The sequence below is a fragment of the Amblyomma mixtum genome, chromosome 7 (assembly GCF_055824585.1).
Source record: "Amblyomma mixtum isolate Tamu chromosome 7, ASM5582458v1, whole genome shotgun sequence".
In the NCBI taxonomy this organism is placed as follows: Eukaryota; Metazoa; Arthropoda; class Arachnida; order Ixodida; family Ixodidae; genus Amblyomma; species Amblyomma mixtum.
Window position 1 is genome coordinate 101481342 of NC_143018.1, and position 25913 is coordinate 101507254.

The 25913-nt window shown below is 50.0% G+C and overlaps 1 protein-coding gene across 1 annotated transcript; it reads left to right on the forward strand.

Moving 5' to 3' along the window:
• The first annotated feature begins 733 nt into the window (after positions 1-733).
• On the forward strand, positions 734-6599 carry LOC149337024 (uncharacterized). Its single transcript, XM_089554306.1, has 2 exons — positions 734-1492; positions 6588-6599. Exons 1-2 carry the CDS (start codon positions 734-736, stop codon positions 6597-6599), a joined length of 771 nt encoding a protein of 256 aa, XP_089410432.1.
• The last annotated feature ends 19314 nt before the right edge of the window (positions 6600-25913 follow it).

Consider the following 25913-nt stretch of genomic DNA (forward strand, 5'->3'; position numbering starts at 1 on the left):
AGCATTGTGCTGCACGAGGGGAAGGTTTCTGCTCCGTGATCTGTTGTGTGGGGAGGAATATTTGAGAATTATTTGTGTGTATGCTGTTACAAAACCGTGTGAACGTCCTTTGTTTTTCCAGGAACTCTGTGCGTGCATCGAATGCAAGAGACTTGTCATTATTTGGGGGGATTTTAATTGTGTTATCAGTGAAGTTCACCGCGGTCCCGTTCCTGTTATTCGACAGGCATACAATGCGGCTCTTCATCTCCCTCACCGGACCCGCAAGTATAAACTACCATCCTTAGGGGTCTACAACACTGTGACAGTGCTTTCGGAAGCTCATCTCACTTATCAGTACGAGCGTCTCACCCACACCTCCACGGGACGTCCCATACTCGACAAGTTTGGAATACGCTTCGAAACTAACGTCGACGACAAGGCCCGGCTTCCGCACCATATCTACAGTAACCTTATCGATACCGCTTTTCCTAAAAACATGCACCCATAGTGTTCTTACGGTGCATAGTTGCTAGGCGAAGACGACGTTGTTTTGGAACGTTCGGCAGTGGACGATGACGAGGACGTGGCAGTTTGTGCTTGAATGATTTAGCTGGGTGTGCCTTCTGACTGTGGCCGGTCCCGTCTGCCGCTGGGCTAAACCCCCCGTAATATTTGGTGGAGGTCGTGCTGGGTATCACACCGGGACCCTGCCCTGGACCTCCGCAGCGGTCGTCAGCTTCGAGCCATCACTATGCCATCCAACGCACCTCCGGCCGCAGCATCACCACCAGCGCCGACCGTTGTCGTGGCGCAGCCTCGCGACCCGGGCACCTTTTGTGGCACCGATGACGTCGATGTCGAGGATTGGCTCGCCATGTATGAGCGAGTCAGCAAGCACAACCGCTGGGACGTGACGCTCATGCTTGCTAACGTTATTTTCTACCTGGCGGGCACGTCGCGCGTCTGGTTTGAGACGCATGAGGAAGACCTCACCTCTTGGGACAACTGCAAAGATAAGCTCCGAGACTTATTTGGCAAACCAATTGGACGCAAGCTGGATGCCAAAAAAGACCTTGCTTCTCGAGCACAGTCGTCTACGGAGTCATACCTCTCATACATCCAGGACGTCCTCGCTGTGTGCCGAAAAGTCGACAGCGCCATGCCAGAGACCGACAAGGTGGGCCACATCCTGAAGGGGATTGCTGATGATGCATTCAACCTTCTTCTTTGTAAATATTGTGCAGCGGTTGACTCCGTCCTCCAGGTATGCCGGCAATTCGAGCAGGCAAAACATCGCCGTATTGCTTCTCGTTTTGATCGCCTTCCGAACACCGCGGCGACATCCTCCTGCGAAGACCTGCCAGCACTGCGACAACCGTCCCATCCTGCCAATTTAACTAGAATTGTCCGCAGAGAACTGGAAGCTATGACTCCAGTCACCTTCGCCCCTCAACCGGCCGACTCTACGATTGCGCTGATCCAGGCCGTTGTTCACCAGGAGTTTGCGAACGTGGGCTTGAATTCTGGCCTGCTGTCTGCGCCGCACTGTTTGCCAAACACCGCTCCACTGGTTGCTGCTGCTTCACCGACTCCGACCGTACTACCACGTTACCGCTACCGGAATCCTGCGGATTGGCGCACCCCGGACGACTGCCCTATCTTCTTCACCTGTTCGCGTGTCGGCCACATTTCCCGTCACAGCCGCAGCCGTTGGTTTTCACCACCTCCCCTTCGTTCCACTTACGATCGTTGTGCAGACTACGGACCTAGTTCCAATTATGATCGCCGTGCCGGCTTCGAACCACGCCAGACGTCTTCCCGTGCTGAGTCTCCACACGCTTTCGACACTTCGACCCCGCGAAGGTCCAGCCGCTCGCCTTCCCCTCAGATCCGCCGCTCTCGTCCTCCGCAATTTCGACGCCCGTCCACTCCTCCCTTACCTGGCTCTCACTCGGGAAACTAACCAATGCAGCTCCCGGAGGTGATGCTGCATTGATGACCCGGCCCGAAAATCCTCTCCTGACCCTCGCTCCTCGCCACAACGTTCTCGATATCTGCGCGGACGGTGCACCAGTTACCGTTCTTATTGACACTGGCGCCCAAATTTCTGTCCTGATCTCCTCGTTTTGCCGTCGTCTGAAGAAGGTTGTGACACCTGCCGTTTCCTCAGCCGTCCGCGTCGCCGACGGAAGTGCTGCTGCCGTTGTTGGACTGTGCACTGCACGTGTTTCCATTGCTGGTCGTACAACCCCTGTCGCGTTCACTGTCCTCGACCATTTCCCCTACGATGTGATCCTCGGCATCGACTTTTTAACGACGCACGCGGCTCTAATTGATTGCGCCACTGGCCTTCTTCGTCTGGACTTGCCGCTCTGCTCCGAAAGCGCCGATACCAAGCCGCCTCGCTTACGTGCCGCTGAATTTACTCGCTTGCCGCGTGACGCTGCAGTCTATGTCCCTATGTCCCCGTTTCCTGCCGTTCCTGATGGTGTCTACGTCACGTACCCAATCAAGGACGTTGTCCTCCAGCGTAACGTCATCCTTCCACACACAGTCCTGACCGTCACCGACAACCGCACCTACCTTCCGATTCTGAACTTCAGTCTCTCTCCCCAAGTTTTACCCTGTGGCATCGCACTCGCTGAACTGGTTCCATTGGCCGAATGTACAGTTTCTGCTCTAACAGCTCAGCCTAACGCTGGTCTCCATGCCCTTCCCCGGTCGGCCGCTACACGCCCGGACCCTACTTTTGCAATGATCGCGGCGGATTTGCCACCTGACCACGCTAACGCCCTCTGCGCCCTTTTAGCTTCCTACAGTGATGTCTTCGATTTCGGGAATCGTCCTCTTGGCCAAACTTCTGTCGTGACCCATCGCATCAATAAGGGCGATGCCAGCCATATACACAGAAGGCCCTATCGTGTCTCTCTTCCTGAACGCCATGTCATCCAAACAGAGGTGGACAAGATGCTGGCGAACAACATTATCGAGCCTTCTAGCAGCCCTCGGGCATTCCCTGTGGTGTTGGTCAAAAAGAAAGATGGCAGCTTGCGCTTCTGTGTCGACTATCGTCATCTTAATCAAGTAAAGAAGAAAGACGTCTATCCTCTTCCGAGAATTGATGACGCCCTCGACTTTCTACATGGTGCCAGCTACTTTTCTTCTATTGATCTCCGTTCAGGCTACTGGCAAATCGCTGTTGACGAACGGGATCGTGAGAAGACTGCCTTTATAACCCCCGATGGCCTGTACCAATTCAAAGTTATGCCTTTAGGCCTCTGCAACGCTCCTGCCACCTTCCAGTGCATGATAGAATCGCTTCTGCGTGGCTTCAAATGGACAACGTGCTTGTGCTACCCAGATGACGTTGTCGTTTTCTCCTCAACGTTCGAAAGCCACATACGCCGTCTTGCTACTATCCTTGCGGTCTTCCGACGCGCTGGTCTCCAACTAAACTCCAAGAAGTGCATCTTTGGCCAGCGCCAAATTAAGGTCCTCGGCCACTTGGTTGATGCGTCTGGTGTAAAACCCGATCCTGACAAAGTTCGGGCCGTTCGTGAGTTCCACACTCCCCGTTCCTCGAGCGATGTGCGCAGTTTCCTCGGGCTTTGCTCGTAATTTCGCTGGTTTATCCTGAACTTCGCCGAAACGGCCCGTCCCCTTACCCCCCTCCTGAAGAAGGATGTCCCTTTCTCCTGGGGCCTTGACCAAGTTTGCTCCTTAACGGCACTTGTTGCGGCCCTCGCTGCTCCACCTGTGCTGGCCCATTTCGACCCATCTGTGCCTACGAAACTTCGCACAGACGCCAGTGGCCATGGTATTGGCGCCATTCTTTGCGCAGCGCCAACACGAGCACTTTCGTGTGATTGCTTACGCAAGCCGCCTGCTCTCTCCTTCCGAACGTAACTACTCCATTACGGAGCAGGAGTGCCTTACTCTTGTTTGGGCGCTAACAAAATTCCGCCCTTATTTGTTTGGAAGGCCCTTCTGCGTAGTTACGAATCACCATGCTTTGTGTTGGCTGTCCTCCCTTAAAGACCCTACAGGCCGTCTGGGTCGCTGGGCCTTGCGTTTGCAAGAATACACATTTAGTGTTTTCTACAAGTGCGGCCAACTGCACCAAGACGCTGACTGTCTCTCCCGCCATCCTGTCAATCCCCCTGATTCCCACACCAGTGATACCGACGACTGCGTACTGTCCGTACGGTTCAGGCAGGGCACTTTTTTCTTATTTCTTTTTTTTAAAGCCCAAACTAATATCTGTCCGTATCAGACTTTCTAAACATTGGTGACGAGCAGCGCCCTGATCCATCTCTGCGCCTCATAGTCGACCGCCTCCGCAGCGGCCCTTCCGATCCTGCTCTACGAATGTTCGTGCTGCATCACGATACTTTGTACCATCGCAATATGCTCCCAGATGGCGCCGACCTCTTGCTCGTCGTCCCGACCCATCTACGCTCCACAGAACTTGCCCAACTTCATGACGCTCCTACTGCAGGGCACCTAGGCGTGTCACGCACGTACGACAGCGTGCGCAGGCCGTTCTTATGACCTGGCCTTTACCGCTCTGTCCGCGGTTATGTTGCTGCTTGTGATCAATGCCAGTGTCGGAAAACGCTCCCACTTCCACCCAGTGGCCAGCTTCAGCCCATCGACATCCCGACTGACCCATGTTTCCGTGTTGGTCTCGACCTGCTTGGTCCTTTCCCCCCATCAACATCCGGGAACAAGTAGATTGCCGTTGCGACCGATTACACTACCCGGTACGCTATCACGCGCGCTATCCCCACCAGCTGTGCTTCCGATGTCGCCGACTTTCTTCTCCATGACGTCGTCCTACTTCATGGCGCTCCTCGTCAACTGCTTACGGATCGCGCCCCTGCTTTCTTTCTAAAGTAGTCAACGACCTTCTGCGCTCCTGCTACTACTCGCCACAAGTTCACCACGGCCTACCATCCTCAGACCAACGGCCTTACTGAGCGTCTTAACCGCACCCTCACGGACATGCTGTCTATGTATGTCTCAGACCACCATCGTGACTGGGACGTCAGTTTACCTTTCGTGACGTTCGCCTACAATTCCACACGCCATGATACCACCGGCTACTCCCCCTTCTACCTGCTCGTTGGCCGTGACCGTTGCTACCCTTCGACAGCCTACTGCCTCACGACCCTTGTACCAGCAGTTACGCTCGTGACACCATTGCCCGAGCTGACGCCGCCCGCCAAATCGCTCGAGATCGCCTCAACGCTTCACAACTCGTTCAAAAACGACGGTACGACCTTAATCACCGTGACGCCCATTACCCTCCCGACTCCCTCGTACTCCTCTGGCTCCCTGCGCGTCGTGTGGGCCTGTGTGAGAAGTTGCTCCCACGTTACGTGGGTCCTTACCGCGTCTTGCGGCAACTGAGCAATGTGACCTACGAGATCGCGCCCCTGCAACCCCACACTCCTCGTGCGGCCCCCTCCACACAGCTCGCACACGTCGCCCGTCTTAAGCCCTACTATCTAAACCCACCACCTTAGGACGCCCAGGGATTGTGCTTCCTTCCGCCAGGCGGAGGGTGGGGGGGGGGGGTAGCGTTACGGTGCATAGTTGCTAGGCGAAGACGACGTTATTTGGGGAAGTTCGGCAGTGGACGACGACGAGGACGTGGCAGTTTGTGCTGGAGTGATTTAGCTCGGTGTGCCTTCTGACTGTGGCCTGTACCGTCTGGCGCTGGGCTAAACCCTCCGTAATAGTATCATGTCGCTCGGCAAGTCTCTCCACAAAAAGTATTTAACAGATCGGACAGCGGTCTGTGTCGACGCCGCCGAATTCCCCGACCCAGAAGCTTTTTCGCTCGCGGTTGTAAAGTAATGTGGATGGCCGCTGGTTGCGTGCCCCATTCCCGTCTGTTCGCCTGAAGAGGTTTAGGAGGCGACCTTAGCCTTGGCTTTGGTCTCCACCTCGGCAGGAACCATTTTTAGCGACTCTAAATCTGCGATTCTGAATTTCGCTAAAGGCCGGGCCTCCACTGCCAGCCTATCTCTCTTGCATTCCACCAGCCTCCAACTCCGCCCGATGCAATTCATCTGGGTCCCTGCGCACTCATCCCATCCAGGCAACGAGGCGGCCCACAATTATGCCCGAGGATTCGTCGACCAGGATGTGGTGCCGCCCGTACTGCGAACGGCGAAAGCTCGTATGGTTACATTTCATGACATAACCATGGACTACCGCTTAGGCAGACTTCTATATCCCCCTCACATAGTTCTGTCACCAAACCCCAAGAGGTTGCGTGGAGACAACTCCAAACGAACACATTCCCCATCCCCGCGATATATGCCAGCATATACCCTGGGGTCTACTGCCCTTCACTCTATCCCACATACTGTGGGCTTGGCCTCGGACTCCTGAAGGTTTGCAGCTCTCGAATCCAGACCAGTGGGAGGCCGTATTGCTCAGTTTCGACTCGGACACACAGATCCGGGTTGTAACAAAAACCCTAGAAGTCGCCGAACGCCACGGGCTCATGGCCACTTGTTGGGGCTATAGCCCTACACCGACAGCCACAATTGTCGGCGTAAATAAAGTTTACCCTCCTCCTCCTCTCATTGCAGATCACCGATTAGGCTCAGCGGTTACCGAAAGTAAGTGCTGTTTTCTTTAAAGAAAACATTGAAAAGTATTCACTTCAAGCCGTAGCCCAGTATTCAAAGGGAGGAATGAGGCGTCATTATACACATTTTGAAGGGCGTAGTCATGCTGGGCTAGATATAGCTTTTGTTTCCCTTGAGCTAGCGGCAATCTGCGTTGACTACATCGTCGAACCGGTTACGTTTAGCGATCACTGTTGCGTCATATTCCCGATCTGAAAGAACGTGACACCTCAAGCGAAATTCAGCTGGGACTTGTGGAAGCTCAATGCAAAATTATTAAAGGATGATACGTTTCTTTTAGAAACGAAGAACGTTTTAGGAAAAGTTTGGTTGAATTATGGAAAAAGCTGGGCAGAAAAGTGGGAGGAATTTATAGTTGATGACAAAATGAGGGTTATCGAAAGGTCCAATGAAATCAAGCACGCCGAAAAAGCTCAACAGAAGAACCTGAAACATACGTTGAAAGAATTGATTATAGAGCAAAAAAAAAAAACAGCTCCGGGACTATACACTGATCTTATCAGCGAGGTTAAAACGAAGCTTCAGGTTATCGATGTGTCAAGTTCAGGGTGTGGCAGTCCCTGCACGAACAGATCGCTTAATAGTAGTAATAATAATAATCTTTATTCAGCATAATCTGAACATACTTGCTGGCAGACATGCAGATATGCGTCCGTCCTGTCTTCTTTCTTGTGATAGTCTCATTTGCGCATCCCATCTTTTTAAAGCAATATGAACCAACTTGCCCAACAACGCATCCTGCAGATATGCACAGTAGGCGGAATTTGACGACATAGAAAATATACGCTTGAAGCGAAGGTATCGCAGAAAATGAAAACAAAGGCATTCTGACAGACCAAGCGAAGGCTATAAGGGAGGCTTTCAGTCAGTATTACCCTGATTTGTTCGCTTTCAAAACGGCGGATATACTGGCCTTTCATGATGAATGTTAAAGTCCATTACCCGGACTGACCAGTGAAGACACTGACATCCTGTCTGCGGATTTATCAGCAGCGTAATTGGAATGCGTTGTCGATGAGCTTCACTCAAGGAAATCGCCAAGTCCTGACGCGATAACAACGGAACATTATAAGGAATTCAAACGCACAACTGCTCTCATTTTACAACGCACTTATGAAGACTCATTTAGAAATGGTATTTTACTGCCGTCGTTTTCCCGTGCACATAGAGTACTTATACCGAAACCTGACTATCCTGGGCAGCTTAAGCATGTTACTGGTTATCGACTGATGATGCTTGCTAATGTTGGTTATAAAACTTTTATGAAAGTGTTAGCCAAACGTCTACAGTCAGCTATGGAGATCTTGGTTAGTACCGCCAGGCATGTGGAATTCAAGGGCGGACCATCTTCACGAATGTTCATGTCACTGGGAATGTACCGGAATACTGTAACGCTGACTTTAGACGAGTGGCAATGTTGCAAATTGATTTAGAAAACGCCTTTGACCGTCAAAGTCATGACATTCTTTTTAAAATCCTTGAACACGTGTGTGTTAGAGAAGTTATTTTAAAAGTGGTTAATATAGCCTCAGTGCGGTTCAGTGCGGCAAGGCTGCTCATTGTCACCGCTACTTTGTGCTCTGTACCTAGAGGCAATTTGTCGGAATGTAAAAGCAGATGTAATCGTTGTTTTGAACTGGAAGCATGTGAAATTAAAGTCTTGGCTTATGCCGATGATGTGGCCTTTTTTGCAGCGACAACAGAAGCGTAGAACATGCGATGTCGGTTGTTCGCAGGTTTTGTGATGTAACCAATTGCTTTGGCTATCGGGATAAATGTGCGGGCCTTTGGCATGGCAAATGGGTATCAGGGCCTTTGTTTCATGGAAGTGTAAAATGGTCACATATATCTTCCAAATACCTAGGTGTTCCTCTTGACAAGTATGGAGACAACGATGACGTTTGGAAGGAGAAAATTCAAGAACTCTCCACATGTACACAGAAATGGTCGGGAAAAGAAATGTCTGTATTCGCGCGCAAACATATGTAATGTATACCTGGTTTCAAAAGTGCGCTATTTGTTGCAGGTCCTTTCATGCTCTCGACTTAGCATTCAAAAGATTCATCGTCTCTTCGGAGTTTTTGTTTGGCAGGTCTCATGGGAGAGGACTAAATGTGATGATTTATTTCTGCGTTTGAGAAAAGGGGGCCTTTCCTTGCCACACTTGTACCTGAGGCAGGTGGTGTCAAGCTTTATGTTTGTTCGAGACCAATGCGACCCTCTGCCGCGGACTTTTATTCAAGTGACGCTCTCTTCGGCTTTCCGGAACTATGTCATTTCCACTGCAGACGGGATGAGATACACTGCAAGAATATTTTTGAAAGAAGTGATCCTTGCTTCGCAGTTTCTTAATGCTCGCTTCACTTTGGAATACCTTTCAAATGTCACTCGCAAGCAATTGTTAAAAGATCATGTTAAAAAATAGAGCCGTCTTTGCCACTGTAGTAGAAGCTGTTCTGGTTCTTCACAGGCATAAAACAGGAACTGGGCCGATGGCCAGTGCATGGCGCCAAAGCTGGAAGGGGCTGCCTCGCTGCTGGCGGGTGTATGATGTCTGTTATGTGCCGTTTTGTGCTGAAACCTTTCACACAGAGAGCATTTATGGATTCTAAATGCATTGTAATCACTACCTGCAACGTTTCCTCGGCCACATTGAATTACAAGTAATTGCACAGATTTCAAAAGAGGTTTTAAAGAAACTGAGAACAGCATTAATTAATATCTTATCAAACGCCGGTAAATTACACTTCATTCTGATATGGGAATTCATGAGAGGACTGAGAAGCGACTGCGCTGTCGCCTCTATGGCAGTGTGCTGCTGTTTAACAGTTTTCATCCGATTTTTCGGGCCCGTAAAATGCAAATCAGATTTTTGTGCATGTGAATGAACCACGGGAACCACAAGTTACGTTTGAGAGGTTCTCTACTGTATGATTTTGGGGGCGTATCTTGCTATCGGGCGTGCTAATAAAATGTGCTTTCGTTGTGACTAGCCATTACCACTTGCCAGTTTGAGTTGAAACGAAATGTAGCAATGACGTTCACGGTGCCTACGTAGTTCGTTGAATTTATGCAAGATACAATGACTAAAGTACTTCTCCTAGTCCCGGTAACTGTGAACGTTATAATCAATCTATTAAACAAAAACAAATTTCGGATTTGTTTAAAGTTACAATATAGTAAAGACGCTTTGTATACAACTGCCCGGGATTCGGAAACGCGTCTTGCTACAAGGGCTCTTCCTCTACACTGCCTATCTTGTATTTGAGACAGTATGCCTATACCACTGTCGACCACATTCGTAGAAAGAGAATAACGGTGCCGCATTCAGTTTCTAGCCCGAGTGGCTAAGCTGTCAAAGCCTTCAGTTCATTGCGGAATTGCAGTATCCCCCTATCGCAGGTTGCATGTGTGGGAGATGGAAAAACAAACTTTTTCCTGGGATACTGTGCGCCCGCAAAAACGCAATGCGGTCGGAAACAATACCCTGCTCTCCATCAGGATGTGGATCGTAACACAGCGTTTGTTGAAAATATTGCCACGTATCATTGTAGTGTTTGTTCGTTCACGCTCAAGGCTGCAGGAAAGGGCTGTTATCATTTTTGTTCGTGACGCGAGAAGCAACCAGTCTAATCTCTATTGATCGCAGCCATGAAAGGCTGCATCTAGGTTTTTCCAGATTACTGTAGATGATGTTCTCCTGCTATCTGGATGTTTCCTTGCCGGCTTTAAATTGAACGATGCCGCGAGCAGCGGGCATTCTTAGTTCGACGATTGACGAGCACGTTTGTTGCTTACGACGCCGCCGAGTGATTCAGATATTTTGCAGCGCAAGTCAGCCCAAATAAAGAGCTTCGTTTCAAAGTCTTGTTGGTGTATTGCTGACCGCTGGACTGCCGTCACTACAACGTGACAATATGAATAGCCTTGCGAAGGATGACTTCCAGTGTGGCTGAAAACGATAAAGAGAATCCCTAGAATATGTCCTCATATATCTGTGGCCAAGTTCGACAATAAAGAGGGACCGCTTCAGCGCGCACAGTGCCATTGTCTTAGTTTATCGTCTTCCCTAGAAACTTGTCACTTTATCACGGGCCTGCTATATATGGCGGAAAACGCTTTGTAAGTGGCCTATCTTGATTGAGAACACGCTGTGGCGTTTATCTCTTCATACTTCAGTGCGGGAACGCCCAGTGATTGTTTTTCCTTATCAACGTAGACGTACTGAGCACAAGTGTATAATCTGTTTCATGGAACGCACGCAGCAGAGAGGTGAACAAAGAAACAGCCCGCGTGATGAGGTTGATTCTCATTGCACAGGGTCAGTTGTGGCTGACTTTTTCCAGCGGCGTCTCGTCACAGGAAAAGGTCCAGCTATCTTTCCATTATTCGGTCTGGAAACAACCACTGCTAGTTTTCCTTTTCAGTGCAAAGGTGCTGAAGAAGGATGGATATCTGGGCGAGTTTGTAATAATACATCGTGGGAGGAAACAGCGCGAACAAGACGACAGACGAAGCAAGAGGACACAAAGCACCGCGCTCGTCTTTGTGTGCTCTTGCTTCGTCTGTCGTCTTGTTCGCGCTATTCCCTCCCACGATGCAAAGGTGCTGAGCAAGGGTGATAGTGCAGTGTCATGTAAAACACAGCACAGAGGTAAAAATTGCCTACGATTATGTTACTTCCTAAGACGAAATGTGAGCGCAGCTCATCAGCTGCTGCAGCTTTTCGGTCGATTGATGCAAAGAATTCGATCAAGAGATGTATGTACACACGCCGTCAAAAGTAAATAGAAAGCGACTTTGTCAAAAAAAAATTACTTTCTTTAAATCTGAAGCCAAATGGTCCATGTCTGTGCACAGCGCAACTCACAAAATCACAAATAGGCTACACATATGTATTCAAGGATGCAATAATTGGGTGGGGGTGGAGGCAATGATTAAATATTTGGTTAAAAAAAACTCAGGCGGGCACGTTGTTGACCTAAAGTGAGGTGAGGCGAAAGCGTTAAGTGCGGTGCTGCTGGTTCTGTAGAACGCCATCGGCCGTTTGGCTCTACGCCTTGCTCGTCGGTAAATGTTTTTTTTTTTTTTGGAAAGGAAATGTATGTCTCTCGCATATCTCGGCGGACACCTGAACCTCGGGGTAAGGGAAAGGGATTAAGATGGGCGTGAACTTAGACACAGTATGCACTAAACGCGCCTTTGTTCATTGGAAACCTTCGACTTGCGCAGTTCAAGCCGCGTTATAACGTGCTTGCTAGTCATGAGTGGGGAAATCAGCGGGCCATGTTGTTAATTAAGAAAAGCCTCGGTGTCGAGGAACAAGCAGCATTGTGCTGCACGAGGGGAAGGTTTCTGCTCCGTGATCTGTTGTGTGGGGGTGGTGGTGGTGGAAACATTTATTCAGAACGGACAGGAGGTGTTTGGATCAGCCCGTAAGGGACCGATCCTTACAAACACTAGGTGGAGGTCCCTAGTATGGGACCCTAGTGGCGGTAGCCGCCGCCCAGGCGCGCCCAACTAAGGCTTGTTGGGCCTGTAAGTCGTGGCAGCCGAGCAGGGTCGCCTCTCAGTCCTCCCAGGTTGGGTTGGGGATAGGGGGAATGGCCGGGTTGGAGGGGCAGGCCCACACCATGTGATAGGTGTCAGAAGACACTGCACTACAGTGCGGGCAGCTGTCGCTAAAGGAGGGGTCGAAATGTTTTAGGGCTGCCGGGCACAGCAATGTATTGGTGAAGAGGCGGAGAAGGAGCCGCTCATCCGCCTTCCTGAGGCCTTTACAGGGGCTAGGGTAAAGGCGATGGCTATCTTGATAGTAGGTTGTAATATCTTTGAATGTATAGACCGGAATAAAATCGGGTTCCTGATCAGGTGGGGAGGAGAAAACAACCCGGTGAGAGAGCGCGCGGGCGGCTGCGTCTGCTGCCTCGTTTCCTGCCAACCCCTGATGAGCAGGGGCCCATATGAGGTAACGGTGAGCGGGGTCCGTATTCCGTATGCAATTTTGGTATATTCGATAGGCTAGGAATGGAGTGCAGCCTTGTTCGACGTTCCGGCAGGCCCCTCGCGAGTCGGTGATTATGTATTTTGAATTGGAATGTGAGGCCGCGAGAGCAATCGCGATCTCTTCTGCTTGTGTTGCACTGCGGGCTCTGAAAGTGAGGCCGTTAACTGTGTTGCTGTTGTGAACTACCGCGGCCGTGTACCATCCCCCGTGGCGACGGCCGGAGGCGTCCACGTAGTATACACCTGTTTTGTTGCCATAATATCGGGCTAGCGCTTCCGCTCGTGCCAGGCGCCGACCATTATGGTCTTCATGTGACATGTTTGCTGGAAGAGGCCGCACGTGGAGGGCACGTCTCCACAGTTCCGGGATGCGAAACCTGTCTTCCATTGGAGGGGTGTGTTGGATATTGAGTCGAGCAAGAAGGCGGCGACCCGACTCCGTTAGCGACAAACGCGCGGACCCCCAAGTGTAAACTTCCATCCTTAGGGGTCTAGAACACTGTGACGGTGCTTTCGAAAGGATCTGTCCTGGCTTCGGCGAGCGCGGCTTCGGCCGCTTATATGTTTTTTGAGCAGCGTCCGCTCCGGCGGACGCAGTTGTTGCTGCGACGCGCGTCTTTTCTTTTCTTTCCTTTATTTATTTTCTCTGATCTCTTAACTCTCCTCTATCTGCACGTGGCAGCGGTGGTGGCTTGGCGTGAGCCAGTAGGCAGGCCCGTGCAATTTCCTTTTTATCCTTCTCTCGGTCACAACAACAACAACAACAACGGTGCTTTCGGAAGCTCATCTCACTTATCAGTACAAGCGTCTCACCCACACCTCCCCGGGACGTCCCATACTCGACAAGCTTGGAATACGCTTCGAAACTAACGTCGACGACAAGGCCCGGCTTCCGCACCATATCTACAGTAACCTTATCGTTAGCGCTTTTCCTAAAAACATGCACCCATAGTATCATGTCGCTCGGTGCAAGTGTAGGGCTAAGTCTCTGCACAAAAAGTATTTAACAGATCGGACAGCGGTATGTGGCGACACCACCGAATGCCCTGACCCAGAAAGTTTTCGCTCGCGGTTGTAAAGTAATGTGGATGGCCGCTGGTTGCGTGCTCCATTCCCGTGTGTTCGCCTGAAGAGGCTTAGGAGCCCGCCTTAGCCTTGGCTATGATCTCCACCTCGGCAGGAACCATTTTCAGCGAATCTAAATCTGCGATTCTGAAATTCGCTAAAGGCCGGGTATCCCCTGCCAGCCTATCTCTCTTCCACTCCACGCCTCCAACTCCGCCCGGTGCAATTCATCTGGGTCCCTGCGCACTCATCCCATCCAGGCAACGAGGCGGCCCACAATTATCCCCGAGGATTCGTCGACCGGGATGTGGTGCCGCCCGTTCTGCGAACGGCGAAAGCTCGTATGGTTACGTTTCATGACATAACCATGGACTACCGCTTAGGCAGACTTCTATATCCCCCTCTCATAGTTCTGTCACCAAACCCCAAGAGGTAGCGTGGAGGCAACTCCAAACGAACACATTCCCCATCCCCGCGATATATGCCAGCATATACCCTGAGGTCTACTGCCCTTCACTCTATCCCACATACTGTGGGCTTGGCCTCGGACTCCTGAAGGTTTGCAGCTCTCGCCTCCAGACCAGTGGGAGGCCGTATTGCTCAGTTTCGACTCGGACACACAGATCCGGGTTGTAACAAAAACCCTAGAAGTCGCCGAACGCCACGGGCTCATGGCCACTTGTTGGGGCTATAGCCCCACACCGTCAGCCACAATTGTCGGCGTAAATGAAGTTTATCCTCCTCCTCCTCTCACTGCAGATGACCGATTAGGCTCAGCGGTTACCGAAAGTGAGTGCTGTTTTCTTTAAAGAAAACTTTGAAAAGTATTTACTTCAAGCCGTAGCCCAGTATGCAAAGGGAGGAATGAGGCGTCATTATACACATTTTGAAGGGCGTAGTCATGCTGGGCTAGATATAGCTTTTGTTTCCCTTGAGCTAGCGGCAATCTGCGTTGACTACATCCTCGAATCGGTTACGTTTAGCGATCACTGTTGCGTCATACTCACGATGGGAAAGAACGTGACACCTCAAGCGAAATTCAGCTGGGACTTGTGGAAGCTCAATGCATAATTATTACAGGATGATACGTTTCTTTTAGAAACAAAGAACGTGTCAGGAAAAGTTTGGTTGAATTATGGAAAAAGCTGGGCAGAAAAGTGGGAGGAATTTAAGGTTGATGTCAAAATGAGGGCTATTGAAAGGTCCATAGAAATCAAGCGCGCAGTAAAAGCTGAACAGCAGAACATAAAACATATGTTTGCAAAATTGATTATAGAGGAAAATACAGCTCCGGGACTATACACTGATCATATCAGCGAGGTTAAAACAAAGCTTGAGGTTATCGATGTGACAAGGTTTCAGGGTGCTCCAGTCCCTGCACGAAGTGTTCGCTTGCTAGAAGATTATATGACCAGTAGGCGGAATTTGGCGTCAGAGAAAACATACGCTAGAAGTGAAGATAGCGTAGAAATTGAAAACAAAGACATTCTGACACACCAATCGAAGGCGATAAGGGAGGCTTTCAGTCAGTATTACCGTGATTTGTTCGCTTCCAAATCGGCGGATGTACTGGCCTTTCAGGATCAATATTTAAGTCCATTACCCGGACTGACCAGTGAAGACGATGACATTCTGTGTGCCGACTTATCAACAGCGGAATTGGAATGCGTTAAGGATGAGCTTCACTCGGTGAAATCGCCTGGTCCTGACGTGATAAGAGCAGAATTTTATAAGGCATTCAAAGGCGAAACTGCTCTCATTTTACAACGCGTTTATGAGGACTCATTTAGAATTTTTGTTTCACCGCCGTCGCTTTCCCGTGCACGTACAGTACTTGTACCGAAAACCGACAATCCTTCTCAACTTAAGCAAGTTACTGGTTATCGGTGGATGATGCTTGTTGATGTTGGTTATAAATTTTTTATGAAAGTATTAGCCAAACGTTTACAGTCAGCTATGGAGATCTTGGTTGGCCCCCACCAGACGTGGGGAATTCAAGGGCGGACCATCTTTACGAATGTTCACGTCACTCGGGGTTCACTTAAATGCTGTGACGCTTACTTTAGACGAGTCGCAATGTTGCAAATTGATTTAGAAAATTCCTTTGACCGGGTATGTCATGACGTTCTTTTTTAACATCCCCGAACATGTCTGTGTTGGAGAAGTCATTTTAAAAGGGGTTAAAATGGCCTATAGTAATTGTGCCATGAATCTGGTTGTTAACTGATAGTTCACAGACAGAATTGCCGCTAAAGCATTAGTGCGGGAAGGCTGGCGATTGTCACCGCTACTTTTGGCTCTGTACCTAGAGCCACTTTGTCAGAATACAATAAATAACAGCTGTAATCGTGGTTTTGAACTGGAAGCATGTGAAATTAAATTATTGGCTTATGCCGATGATGTGGCCTTTTTTGTTGTAGCGATGTCGGTTGTTTGCTGGTTTTATGATGAGATCAATAGCTTTGTTAATCTAGACAAATGTGCCAGCCGTTGGCGTATGAACTGGGCATCAGCGCCTTTGTTTCATGCTAATGTGAAATGGTCACACGTGCCTTTCAAATACCTAGGTATTCTCGTTGACAAGAATCGAGATAACGATTACTTTTGGAAGGAGAAAATTCAAGAACTCTCCACGCGTACACAGAAATGGTCGGGAAAAGAACTGTCTGTATTCGCGCGAAAACATATGTAATGTATACCTGGCTTTGAAAAATGTGCTATTTGTTGCAGGTGCTTTCATGATCTCGACTTAGCATTCAAAAGATTCATCGTCTCTTCGGAGTTTTTGTTTGGCAGGTCTCATGGGAGAGGACTAAATGTGATGATTTATTTCTGCGTTTGAGAAAAGGGGGCCTTTCCTTGCCACACTTGTACCTGAGGCAGGTGGTGTCAAGCTTTATGTTTGTTCCAGACCAATGCGACCCTCTGCCGCGGACTTTTATTCAAGTGACGCTCTCTTCGGCTTTCCGGAACTATGTCATTTCCACTGCAGACGGGATGAGATACACTGCAAGAATATTTTTGAAAGAAGTGATCGTTGCTTCGCGGTTTCTTAATGCTCGCTTCAGTTTGGAATACTTTCAAATGTCACGCGCAAGAAATTGTTAAAAGATTGGCTTGACTCTGTCTTCTCGTAGCCAATATATCGATCGCTGTATACTGGAGGCCAAGGAGGAAATGTTTTAAAAAGAGTACAAAAAATGGTTGTGCAAGTGGGTGTGAAGACGTTTTTCTTTAAGTTGCGCACTGGTACATTGCCGGTTAAAACATGGATGGAGGAGAAGGGATTGTTTTTACTAGGGGGTGCTGGTTGCTTGTTGTGACAGAAACCAGAGTCAATAGAACAAGTCTTTATTGATTGCTGGGATGCACTGCTCTTTTGGGACGTGCTCCAGCGTAGAATAAAGAAAGACTTACCATTGATACCGGATGGGATACGATTGCTGGACGTTGAGCCGAATATTTATAAATATGATGTAATTTTGCTTCTCGGCCTGCACAGTATTTGGCGTAGCAGGATGGCTGTAGGGCACTGCGATGAAGATGCGTGGTCTGTCCGATATTACTTTTAAGAAAACATGTTTGAGCTATGTGAAGTGTACAAGGACCTATGTTTTGGAGATGAAGTCATCGAATTGATGAGAGTTTTGTTCCCTGAAACAGTTTTGATTTTCTCACGCGAGTGAACCACGTCCGCTCTTGATGTGTGAAAGTGCAGCGCAGATGTGATCTGTTGTAACCTGTCAAGACCTGGCAATAAAAACAAAAAAAAAGCTGGCATGGTGGAGTGGTTAGCGCACTCGTCTCGCACTCCAGAGTCTCTGGTTCGATTCCAGAACTTGACCGATTTCCTACTCGGTTATATTTATTTATTTTACTTGGAGCATCACTATACCATCCCTTTAATTGGTTATGTGGTTACTATCCAATATGCAATTGGCCCCGTTTGAAATTCGCGCGCAGTGACGTCACGGCCATTTGCACCAATTGAAAAGCGTGACATTTTTGTCGACAACTCCTGCGTACAACGACGAGGCATTAAAGGCTTCCACTTTAATATTGCGTTCCATTTACTTCTGATGGAACCTATACAGTTACAGACAACTTGTTAATTTTCACTCATATTTCTTCTTCAAGAAACACTCCACTAACAGTTCTCGACTGTCGTAAAGGAAGCTTTGTGGTCGCAGAAATAGGTTGATATATGCTCGACTTGCTGCACAAATGCCTGGTTCTCAAAGACGAGGTCTACGCAAGTGTTTCGCGAAGTTGTCACAGCCGTGGCAGGAGTTACGAGCGAAAAGAACCGGATATTCTCTCGCATAAGTGGTAAAAAATTTTGTTTGTCTTTATATCTATATTAAAGTGCCCACTCACCCTGCCACCCTGGCAGGTGGCAGTTAATGGTTGCTCGCGAAAATTCGCTCAACGCTGTCAGCGCTAACGCATGCAGCCCACATCTCTCTCTCCTCACCCCACGTACCTATAAGTGCGATTCAGGCATCCACTGACACAGGGAGGAAGTAATGTGCACTTCCTTCCCTTAAAATGATCGGAGTGTGAAACGTCGTCAACGCCAACGCCAATGAACAGAATGAACGCCGAAGGCCTGCAGCTTCAGCGCCGCGTTTCTGGCACAACGTTGCCAATGTAGCCCATATTTCTTTCACCATCCGACGTACCTATAAGTGCGATTCAGGCATCCACTGACACAGGGAGCCAATTATGCGCGCTTCCTTTCCTTAAAATGATTGCAGTTTAGAACGTTGTCAACGCCAGCGCCAATGAACACGTACAATGAACGCCGAGAGAGAGGGAGAGAAAACTTTATTTACAGAGGAATTCGGGGCACGCCCCAGGGTCCCCGCACGACCCCACTGCACTCAAGTGTTTATGTTCCGAAGGTCCATAACACTGGCAGCACGGCCGGTGGCGATGGTCTGCACGGCCGGGTCCTCCGAGCGCAGCAGGGTCTCCCAGTCCTCCCAGGTCTTGAGGTTCTCTAGGTCCCGCGTGGGAGGGTCCGCCGGGCAGAGGGAAAGGATGTGGAGGGAAGAAGCGAAGGGTTCTCTCTCATCACACTTTAGTCGCGGTTTAAGCTACGGGCCCAATGGAGCGGGAGCTTGGAAAGCTGAAGGAAGGGAATACTTTATTAACACTAATGCTTTTTCCTGCGGTTTCGGGGCATCTTCAGAGACGTCTTGGTTCTACCACCAGGAGCCTTCTCTGTCGAAGTCGTCCGCCTCTAATCAGTGGTCGCTTGCCCTCAGTCCAGGGCTCCGCTGGCCACTGCCGCCCGTTGAGCTCGCTGTACCAGACCTCGTTGGTCTTCACAGCGGTCGCTGGACAGCAGAGTCTCCCATTGCTCCGCACTCTGGTTTTGTATTTTGGGGACCACGTCTATGTTTTGGCAGGCCCATGTGATGTGATATAGAGTAGGTTTTTCGTCGCACCAGGGACATTTGTCCGCGTATATCGTAGGGCGCATTTTGTTTAGTATATGTTGGTTTGAGAAAGAGCCTGTTTGTAATTGTCTCCAAGTGACAGCTTTCTCTCTGCTGAGAGATTTGTGCGGTGCGGGATATCGCATTCTTCTGCCTCTATAGTTTTGTAGTATGGCCGAGTATATTCCCTGGGTGCTGGCGCGAGTTTCGCGGTCTCGTTCGATGCTCGGAAAGTAATGTATCCTCGAGCTATCCTGTCGGCCTCTTGGTTCCCTGCCACCCCCGTGAGCCCCGGTACACACACAATTTTGTGTGGGATCTTGTCGTTTTGTTCTTCCTGGTTTTTAATTCTGTCGCTCGCCGCGAGGAGTATACGGAGCGCGTGACGACCTGTCCTGCCATTCATGTAAGTTCGGCAGGCTGTTTGAGAGTCCATGAGTTTTGTTAGTGACCGCCCGGTTCTATAGCCCTCCGCCACCGCTAGAGCAACGGCTACTTCCTCGGACTTTGCAGCTGTGCAGCCTCGGAGAGACGCGCTGGTCATTTCGCGTAAAGACGAATCGACCACCGCCGCTACAGCGATTTTGGTGCCTCCTCCTCTCCAAGACGCGTCTGCATACACGGTCGTGGCTTGAGGAGCGTATGTTTTCTCGATGAATTCGGCCCTCGCTTCTCTTCTCCCTCGATGGAGGTCGGGATCCATGTTTTTTGGTATTGGCGCTACCTTGAGGGTCTTGCGAAGCTCGTCAGGGATCGTTCCCGTCGTCAATATTTCTCGCATCTGCTCGCGGTGTCAGAGCCTCTGTAGGAGCGCTCTTCCAGTCGTTGTCTGCAACAGCCTTGAGTTTCTGCGACTCGAGCTGCGCCTCTCGTAGCTTCTCAAATGTGTTACGTAATCCCAGGGCCATGAGTTTTTCTGCAGACGTGTTGCGCGGTAGCCGGAGCGCTGTCTTATACGCTTTGCGTAGCAGGGCATCCGCTTGTTGTATTTCGTTTTTGTTGAGGCACTGGTAGGGTAGGCTGCACGTGATTCGACTAACTACTAGGTTTCTGACTAGTTTTAGTGTGTCCTCTTCACGCATGCCATGTCGCCTGTTAGTGATGCGGGTGATCATGCGTGCGACTTGCAGTGTTGTTGTTTTGAGCATGGTAAAAGTGTGAGTACTGCGCTGGTTGGATTGAACCCACATGCACAAAATTCTCATTGTTGTATTTTCCGATATGGGCGTCTCTTCTAAAGAGACGTTGAATTTTAGGTACTCGTTGGTTGGGATGGTCCGGTTTTGCTTGCCTCTCCAGACTCTCAGCAGTTCCGATTTCTCGGTCGAGCATGCGAGTCCTCTTTCTGCGAGGTATTGCTCTACACAAGAGACCGCTTGCTGTAGCCTTTTTTCCTTCTCTCCGAGACAGCCCGTGTTTGTCCAGACTGTTATATCGGCAGCATACATGGCATGCCTGATGCCTTCGATGTTCTCTAGTTTTCGAGCTAGGCCTATCATAGCTATGTTGAAGAGTAGGGGTGAGATCACTGGCCCTTGGGGTGCTCCCTTGTTTGGAGTGCGAATTTTGTCCGATCGAAGGTCGCCTATACCGATGGTGGCAGTTCTATCGGAGAGGAAGGCTTCTATCGGAGGAAGGCTTCTAGCGGTTCTATCGGAGAGGAAGGTTTTCTTGGCCCGTAAGGATCGCTTCGTGGCTGACGTTATCGAATGCCCCCTTGATGTCCAGGGCCATTGTGACATTTTCTCCTGTCCGAGGTACGTTTCGCAACACATCTTGTTGTATTTGGAGGATTGATTGATTGATTAAAAACATCTTTATTTATTCAGTATTCTCAGAACATGTGGGTGGGCCGCCTAGAACGTCCTGCGTCGAGAGCTTTGCTCTGAAGCCGAACATGGTATGTGGTACACAGTCGTTATCTTCCATGTAATTTTGCAGTCTTAAAGTTACCACCCGTTCGTAAAGCTTGCTAATGCACGACGTGAGTGGAAGGAAACAACTTTATTACACACACATAAAAAAAAATCTTCCAGTGTGGTCCCCTACGGGTCCAGGAGTCCACGGGCTTGCGCTTCACGTAAAGCCCGATCCACTAGCATTTTCTGGCCGACGGGCTGAGCGGTCCGTAAAGCAGCCTCCCAGGAAGAATGAGTCGGATTGGGGATGGGGGGTACTGCCTTTGTGGAAGGACATTCCCAAAGGTAGTGGAAAAGTGTGGATTTGGGCACGCCACAGGTGCTACAGGATGAAAGGTGGGGTGAAAGCATGAGATACGTTGGGTTGAAATAAAGCAGCCTGTCTGTAATTGCCGCCATGTGGCGCTGGATAAGGGCGACAAGGTACTGTGGGGTGGTGGCAGTGTCATGCGACTGAATTTGTAAAATGTGGTGATTTGGTGATATGTAGAGAGGACCGATGGGGCTTCTTGCGCAGGGTTGGGTGCCTGATCCTCCGGGGTCCGGGAGGAGAGTTGTCGGGCCAGCGCATGAACGCGCTCATTACCGGGGATCGAGGCATGCCCAGGGACCCACAACAGAGTAACCGTTTGGTCGAGAGAGGTAGCCGTGGTAAGAATACGGTGTGTTGCCGGAGTCGCCACGCCCTTTAGGTAATGGCGGTACGCGGCCTGTGAATCTGTGCAAATTTCGGTTATGTTTTTGTCAATGATGGAGTGGGCCAGAGCAAGTGCGATGGCGGCTCCTTCCGCCTCTGCAGGCTAATTAGTTCGGATAGTGGCGGCGGCCCCCACTGTGCCGTCTTCATAGGGTGCGACTGCCGTAAAATATTTTGGTTTAGAATTTTGTGCCGCGTCGACATAAAGGTTATCGGAGCGGTTGCTGTATGTTTTGGTGTAATAGCTCGCTCGTGCCTGCCGCCTACCATGATGAAGACTAGCACTCATATTGCGCGGTAGGGGCTTCTGATATATGTGATCCTGCGTGCGCAGAGAAATCATGTGATATGGGCCTGATGTTTTCAATTTGTAGCTTTTTACTAGATTCAGGTACCATTATTACTTCGGCGTGTTTCCAATCTTCGGGAACCGTCTCCGCCTCCCAATGTTTGTTGAGAAAGCTGACGAGCTCTTGTATGAGGTCATCGCTCAGGTTGCGGGTTAGGGCGTTGTCGATTCTGTCCGCTCCGGCTGCCGTGTTTGTGGTGGTGTTTCTTATGGCCGCGTAAACCTTTTCCACAGTTATGGGGAGGTCGAGTTTCTCGTTTTCAGCTCCTCGATACCTTCCTTGGTATCGCGGGGGGTTGTGTTCGCCGAAACATTTTTCCCGTGCCTTCTCCAGGCGATGTCTGATCCCTCGAAGGAGTGGATGAACCTGTGGATGGCTTTATTGTTTTCTGATTTCATTTTGGTCGGATCGATTAGTGCTCTTAACAGATTCCTGGTTCTGGCCGTGCCTAGAGTTCCCCTAAGCGAGTCGCTGAGTTGTTCGCAGTTTTGTTTCGCGAGTTGCATCGCGTATTCTTCCGCCTTTGCCGTAATTTCTGCTATCTTTAGTTTTAGTTTCCGGTTGTGCTTTTGCTTCCGCCATCTTTTGGTGAGACTGCGTCTGGCTTCCCATAGTCTGAGGAGGTGGGCGCCTACTTCAGGCGTTGCTGTCGTTCTCCTTAGACTTTTTGTGCATTGTTGTCGTGTTTCTCTCAGCATGCCGCTGCATTCCTCCAGTGATTGGATACCGCCTTCAGATTGGTTGCAAGCCCCGCGAAACGCGTTCCAGTCTGTGATTTTCGCCTGTCCAATCTGGCGTCTTATAGCGGATGCTATTCGTGTCCGGAGTATAAAGTGATCACTGCTTAGATTTTCCATCATATTTTCCCACTGTGACTCCCTGCTCTTCCTTACGAAGGTGAGGTCCGGGCATGTGTCCGTGCTCACGCTATTTCCGATTCTCGTGGGGGTCGCAGGATCTGTGATTAAGTTGCAGCCGAAGTATTCCGCTACTTCCACTAATGTTCTTCCCTTGATGTCTTGTTTCTCATATCCACAGTTCCTGTCCATGGCGTTGAAATCTCCTCCAATGAGGAGTGCATTTTCTTTGGCGAGCTTGTGCGCTTCATAAAACAGTTCGAAGAGTTTGGCTTTTCTTTGTCTCGGCGGGCTGTACACGTTAAGTAAGAATGTGCTGCCTCCCTTTCGCTTTTTCGGAACAATTTCAACAAGCGCGTGCTCAATGTCGGTGTCGGAGATGGTATCGTGCCTGATGGCGGTGATGGTTTGCTGACTAGGACGGCCGCTTGACATTCGTTTTGACTTTCTTAAACCTCGTACCCTTGTAAGATCGGCTTGATTCCAGTCTCTTGGAGCGAAATTACATCAGGAGGTGCGCGTTACATATTTATGTATTGTTTTAAGAGGGCCTGCTTTTTGCAGTGGCCTCTGCAGTTCCATTGACTAATATCTAAGCATTTTTGTCCTTGTAGATACGTATTGATCATGTTTACGCGTTACTGGTGTTGCCATGTTCGCTTGCGAAAGCTGTTAGCGCTGGACGGTTGTACGCTCTTTCCCTAATGTTTTCGGTATGTTTTTGTTTTCGAAAAGCGCTTCTGATCTCTGAGATCTGCCCTTGGAATTGTACTTGCATCTGTTGCATTTGCGATTGGATTTGCTGCATCATATCCTGCATCAACTGCTGCATCATGTGTTGCATTCGTGTTTCAAGGTCTCCTTCGTTCGATGCCTCCTTGCCCGTTGGAAACTCTTTTGAACGCAACGCTTTTTGAGGAAAGGAAATTTCGCGGTAATTCTCTGAGATCTCGGTGGACACCCGAACCGCATCGTAGAGGAAGGGAGGAAGTGGAGTGAAAGAAGAGAAAGAGGGGCAATAATGCAGAAATTGAAAATTGTATTTGAGGAAAGGAAATTACACAGTAACTCTCTCACATATCTTGGTGCACACCGGTGCACACTGAATGCGTCCGTTTTCGGGAGAGAGAGAGAGAGAGAGAGAGAAAACTTTATTTACAGCGGAATCTTCACACGTGAAATTCAGGCCACGTCTTCTTTCTTTGAAGGTGTTCAAAGAAAGAGGACGTGGCCTGAATTTCACCTGTGAAGCTCCCGAAAATGGACGCATTCAGTTTTTGGACCTTTCTTTGTTTTTCGAGGGCAACCATGTGTGCTGGTTGTTTTCACCAAGGTCAAAGAAACCCTTGTTGAATTTTTCTTCTGGCCATTCGAAGTTAATTAAGAATGGCACTGCGTTGAATGCATTAAGTTCGGCTTTCACGAAGTCCTGTTTCCATCGGATGGACAAAGCGTTCGCTGATCAGGTGGGCAGACTAAAAAACGTGGGGTTCCCGGCCTCTGTGCTGGCTTCGGTGTCGCAACGGATCCTTACGGTACAGAAACAAACTGTAAAGGGGACTAGGTCGCATAAAGAGAGCGCACAGGGAAGGAAAAAGCTCGCCTGCGTCCCTTGCATTAATGGAGTGTCTCACAGCCTTAAAAAGGTGGCTCGCCGTTATGAGGTGGACTTGGTATTTTCAGCCAAGAATAAGGTAGGGCGGATATGTGCCGCCATTAAGAGGTGTGACGCACCGCGGGAGAGAAGGAACGCTTGTGGTGTGAAGCACTCAAATCCGTTTGTGGACTGTGCTTGCGGTGTAGTGTATTCCATTCCCCTGACATGCGGTCGACACTACACGGGGCAGACGGGACGCTGTCTAAATGTACGCCTCGAGGAGCACGCCAGGTCACTTGACGGGGGTTCGGGGACGCACCTGACGAAGCATGTCAAAAGCCACAAGTGTACCCCGTTGTTCAAGGAAACGCGCATTCTCTGGAAGCATAAAGATAAGACCTCCCGGGAGATCATGGAGGCCTTCCGTATAAGGAAGTCGGTAGATGTATGCGTGAGTTTGCCACACTTGCTGCTGCTTGACGCCGAGGTTGATTATCTTCAAAGAACACTAAACTATGATAACAGGTAGATTCGTCGTGATTTAACGTGTGTTCTTAACTGTAACCTTTGTACCCGTGTTATGACTGTGCATGTAACCATTGGTTTTGTCTATATATTGTTACGCGGCGGCCAGCCGAAGAATGAGGCGTGGTGAACGATGGCTCTTAGATGGTTTTAATGGCCGCTGGCCTAGCGCGAGCGCTCCGTCCCGTGCCACTGCCAGCTTCGTCTTCGTCACACTACCCGGGGCCTCCGAGCGATCGTCCCGATCGGTGACGAACAGACGGCGAAATGGCGATGGTCTTGAGTGAAGGATCGAACAATATATAGAAGATGGTGCAGTGCTGGCCGCCACAATGAGAAAGATGAGAGAATGAGTCCCGGCCCACGAAGCATCCGGGCCATAGGGTGCCAGGAGCTGACGGCCGAGGTCCTTGGACGCACCGGACGGCAGGGGCAGGGGGGGCGGTGTCTTCACGTGTGGGTCTTCGGTCTTGGGTCGGTGGGGTCTCGGGTCGGTGGGGTCTCGGGTAGGTCGGGTCTCGGGTCGGTTGGGTCTTGGGTAGTCGTGTCTTGTGGTCCGGGCGGGGGACGGGGCTGGGGTGAGCGGCGAGGTCGGTTCAGGTCGGGCGGGCTGGGCATGGCCGGGCGGCGCGGACCAGGCACTCACGGCCGACGCCCACGGCAGGCCCAGGACACCGAAGCTCCGGGACCAGGATGGCGATGAAGGGACCCCAGCACCTCACACCAAATGTTACGCGGCGGCCAGCCGAAGAATGAGGCGTGGTGAACGATGGCTCTTAGATGGTTTTAATGGCCGCTGGCCTAGC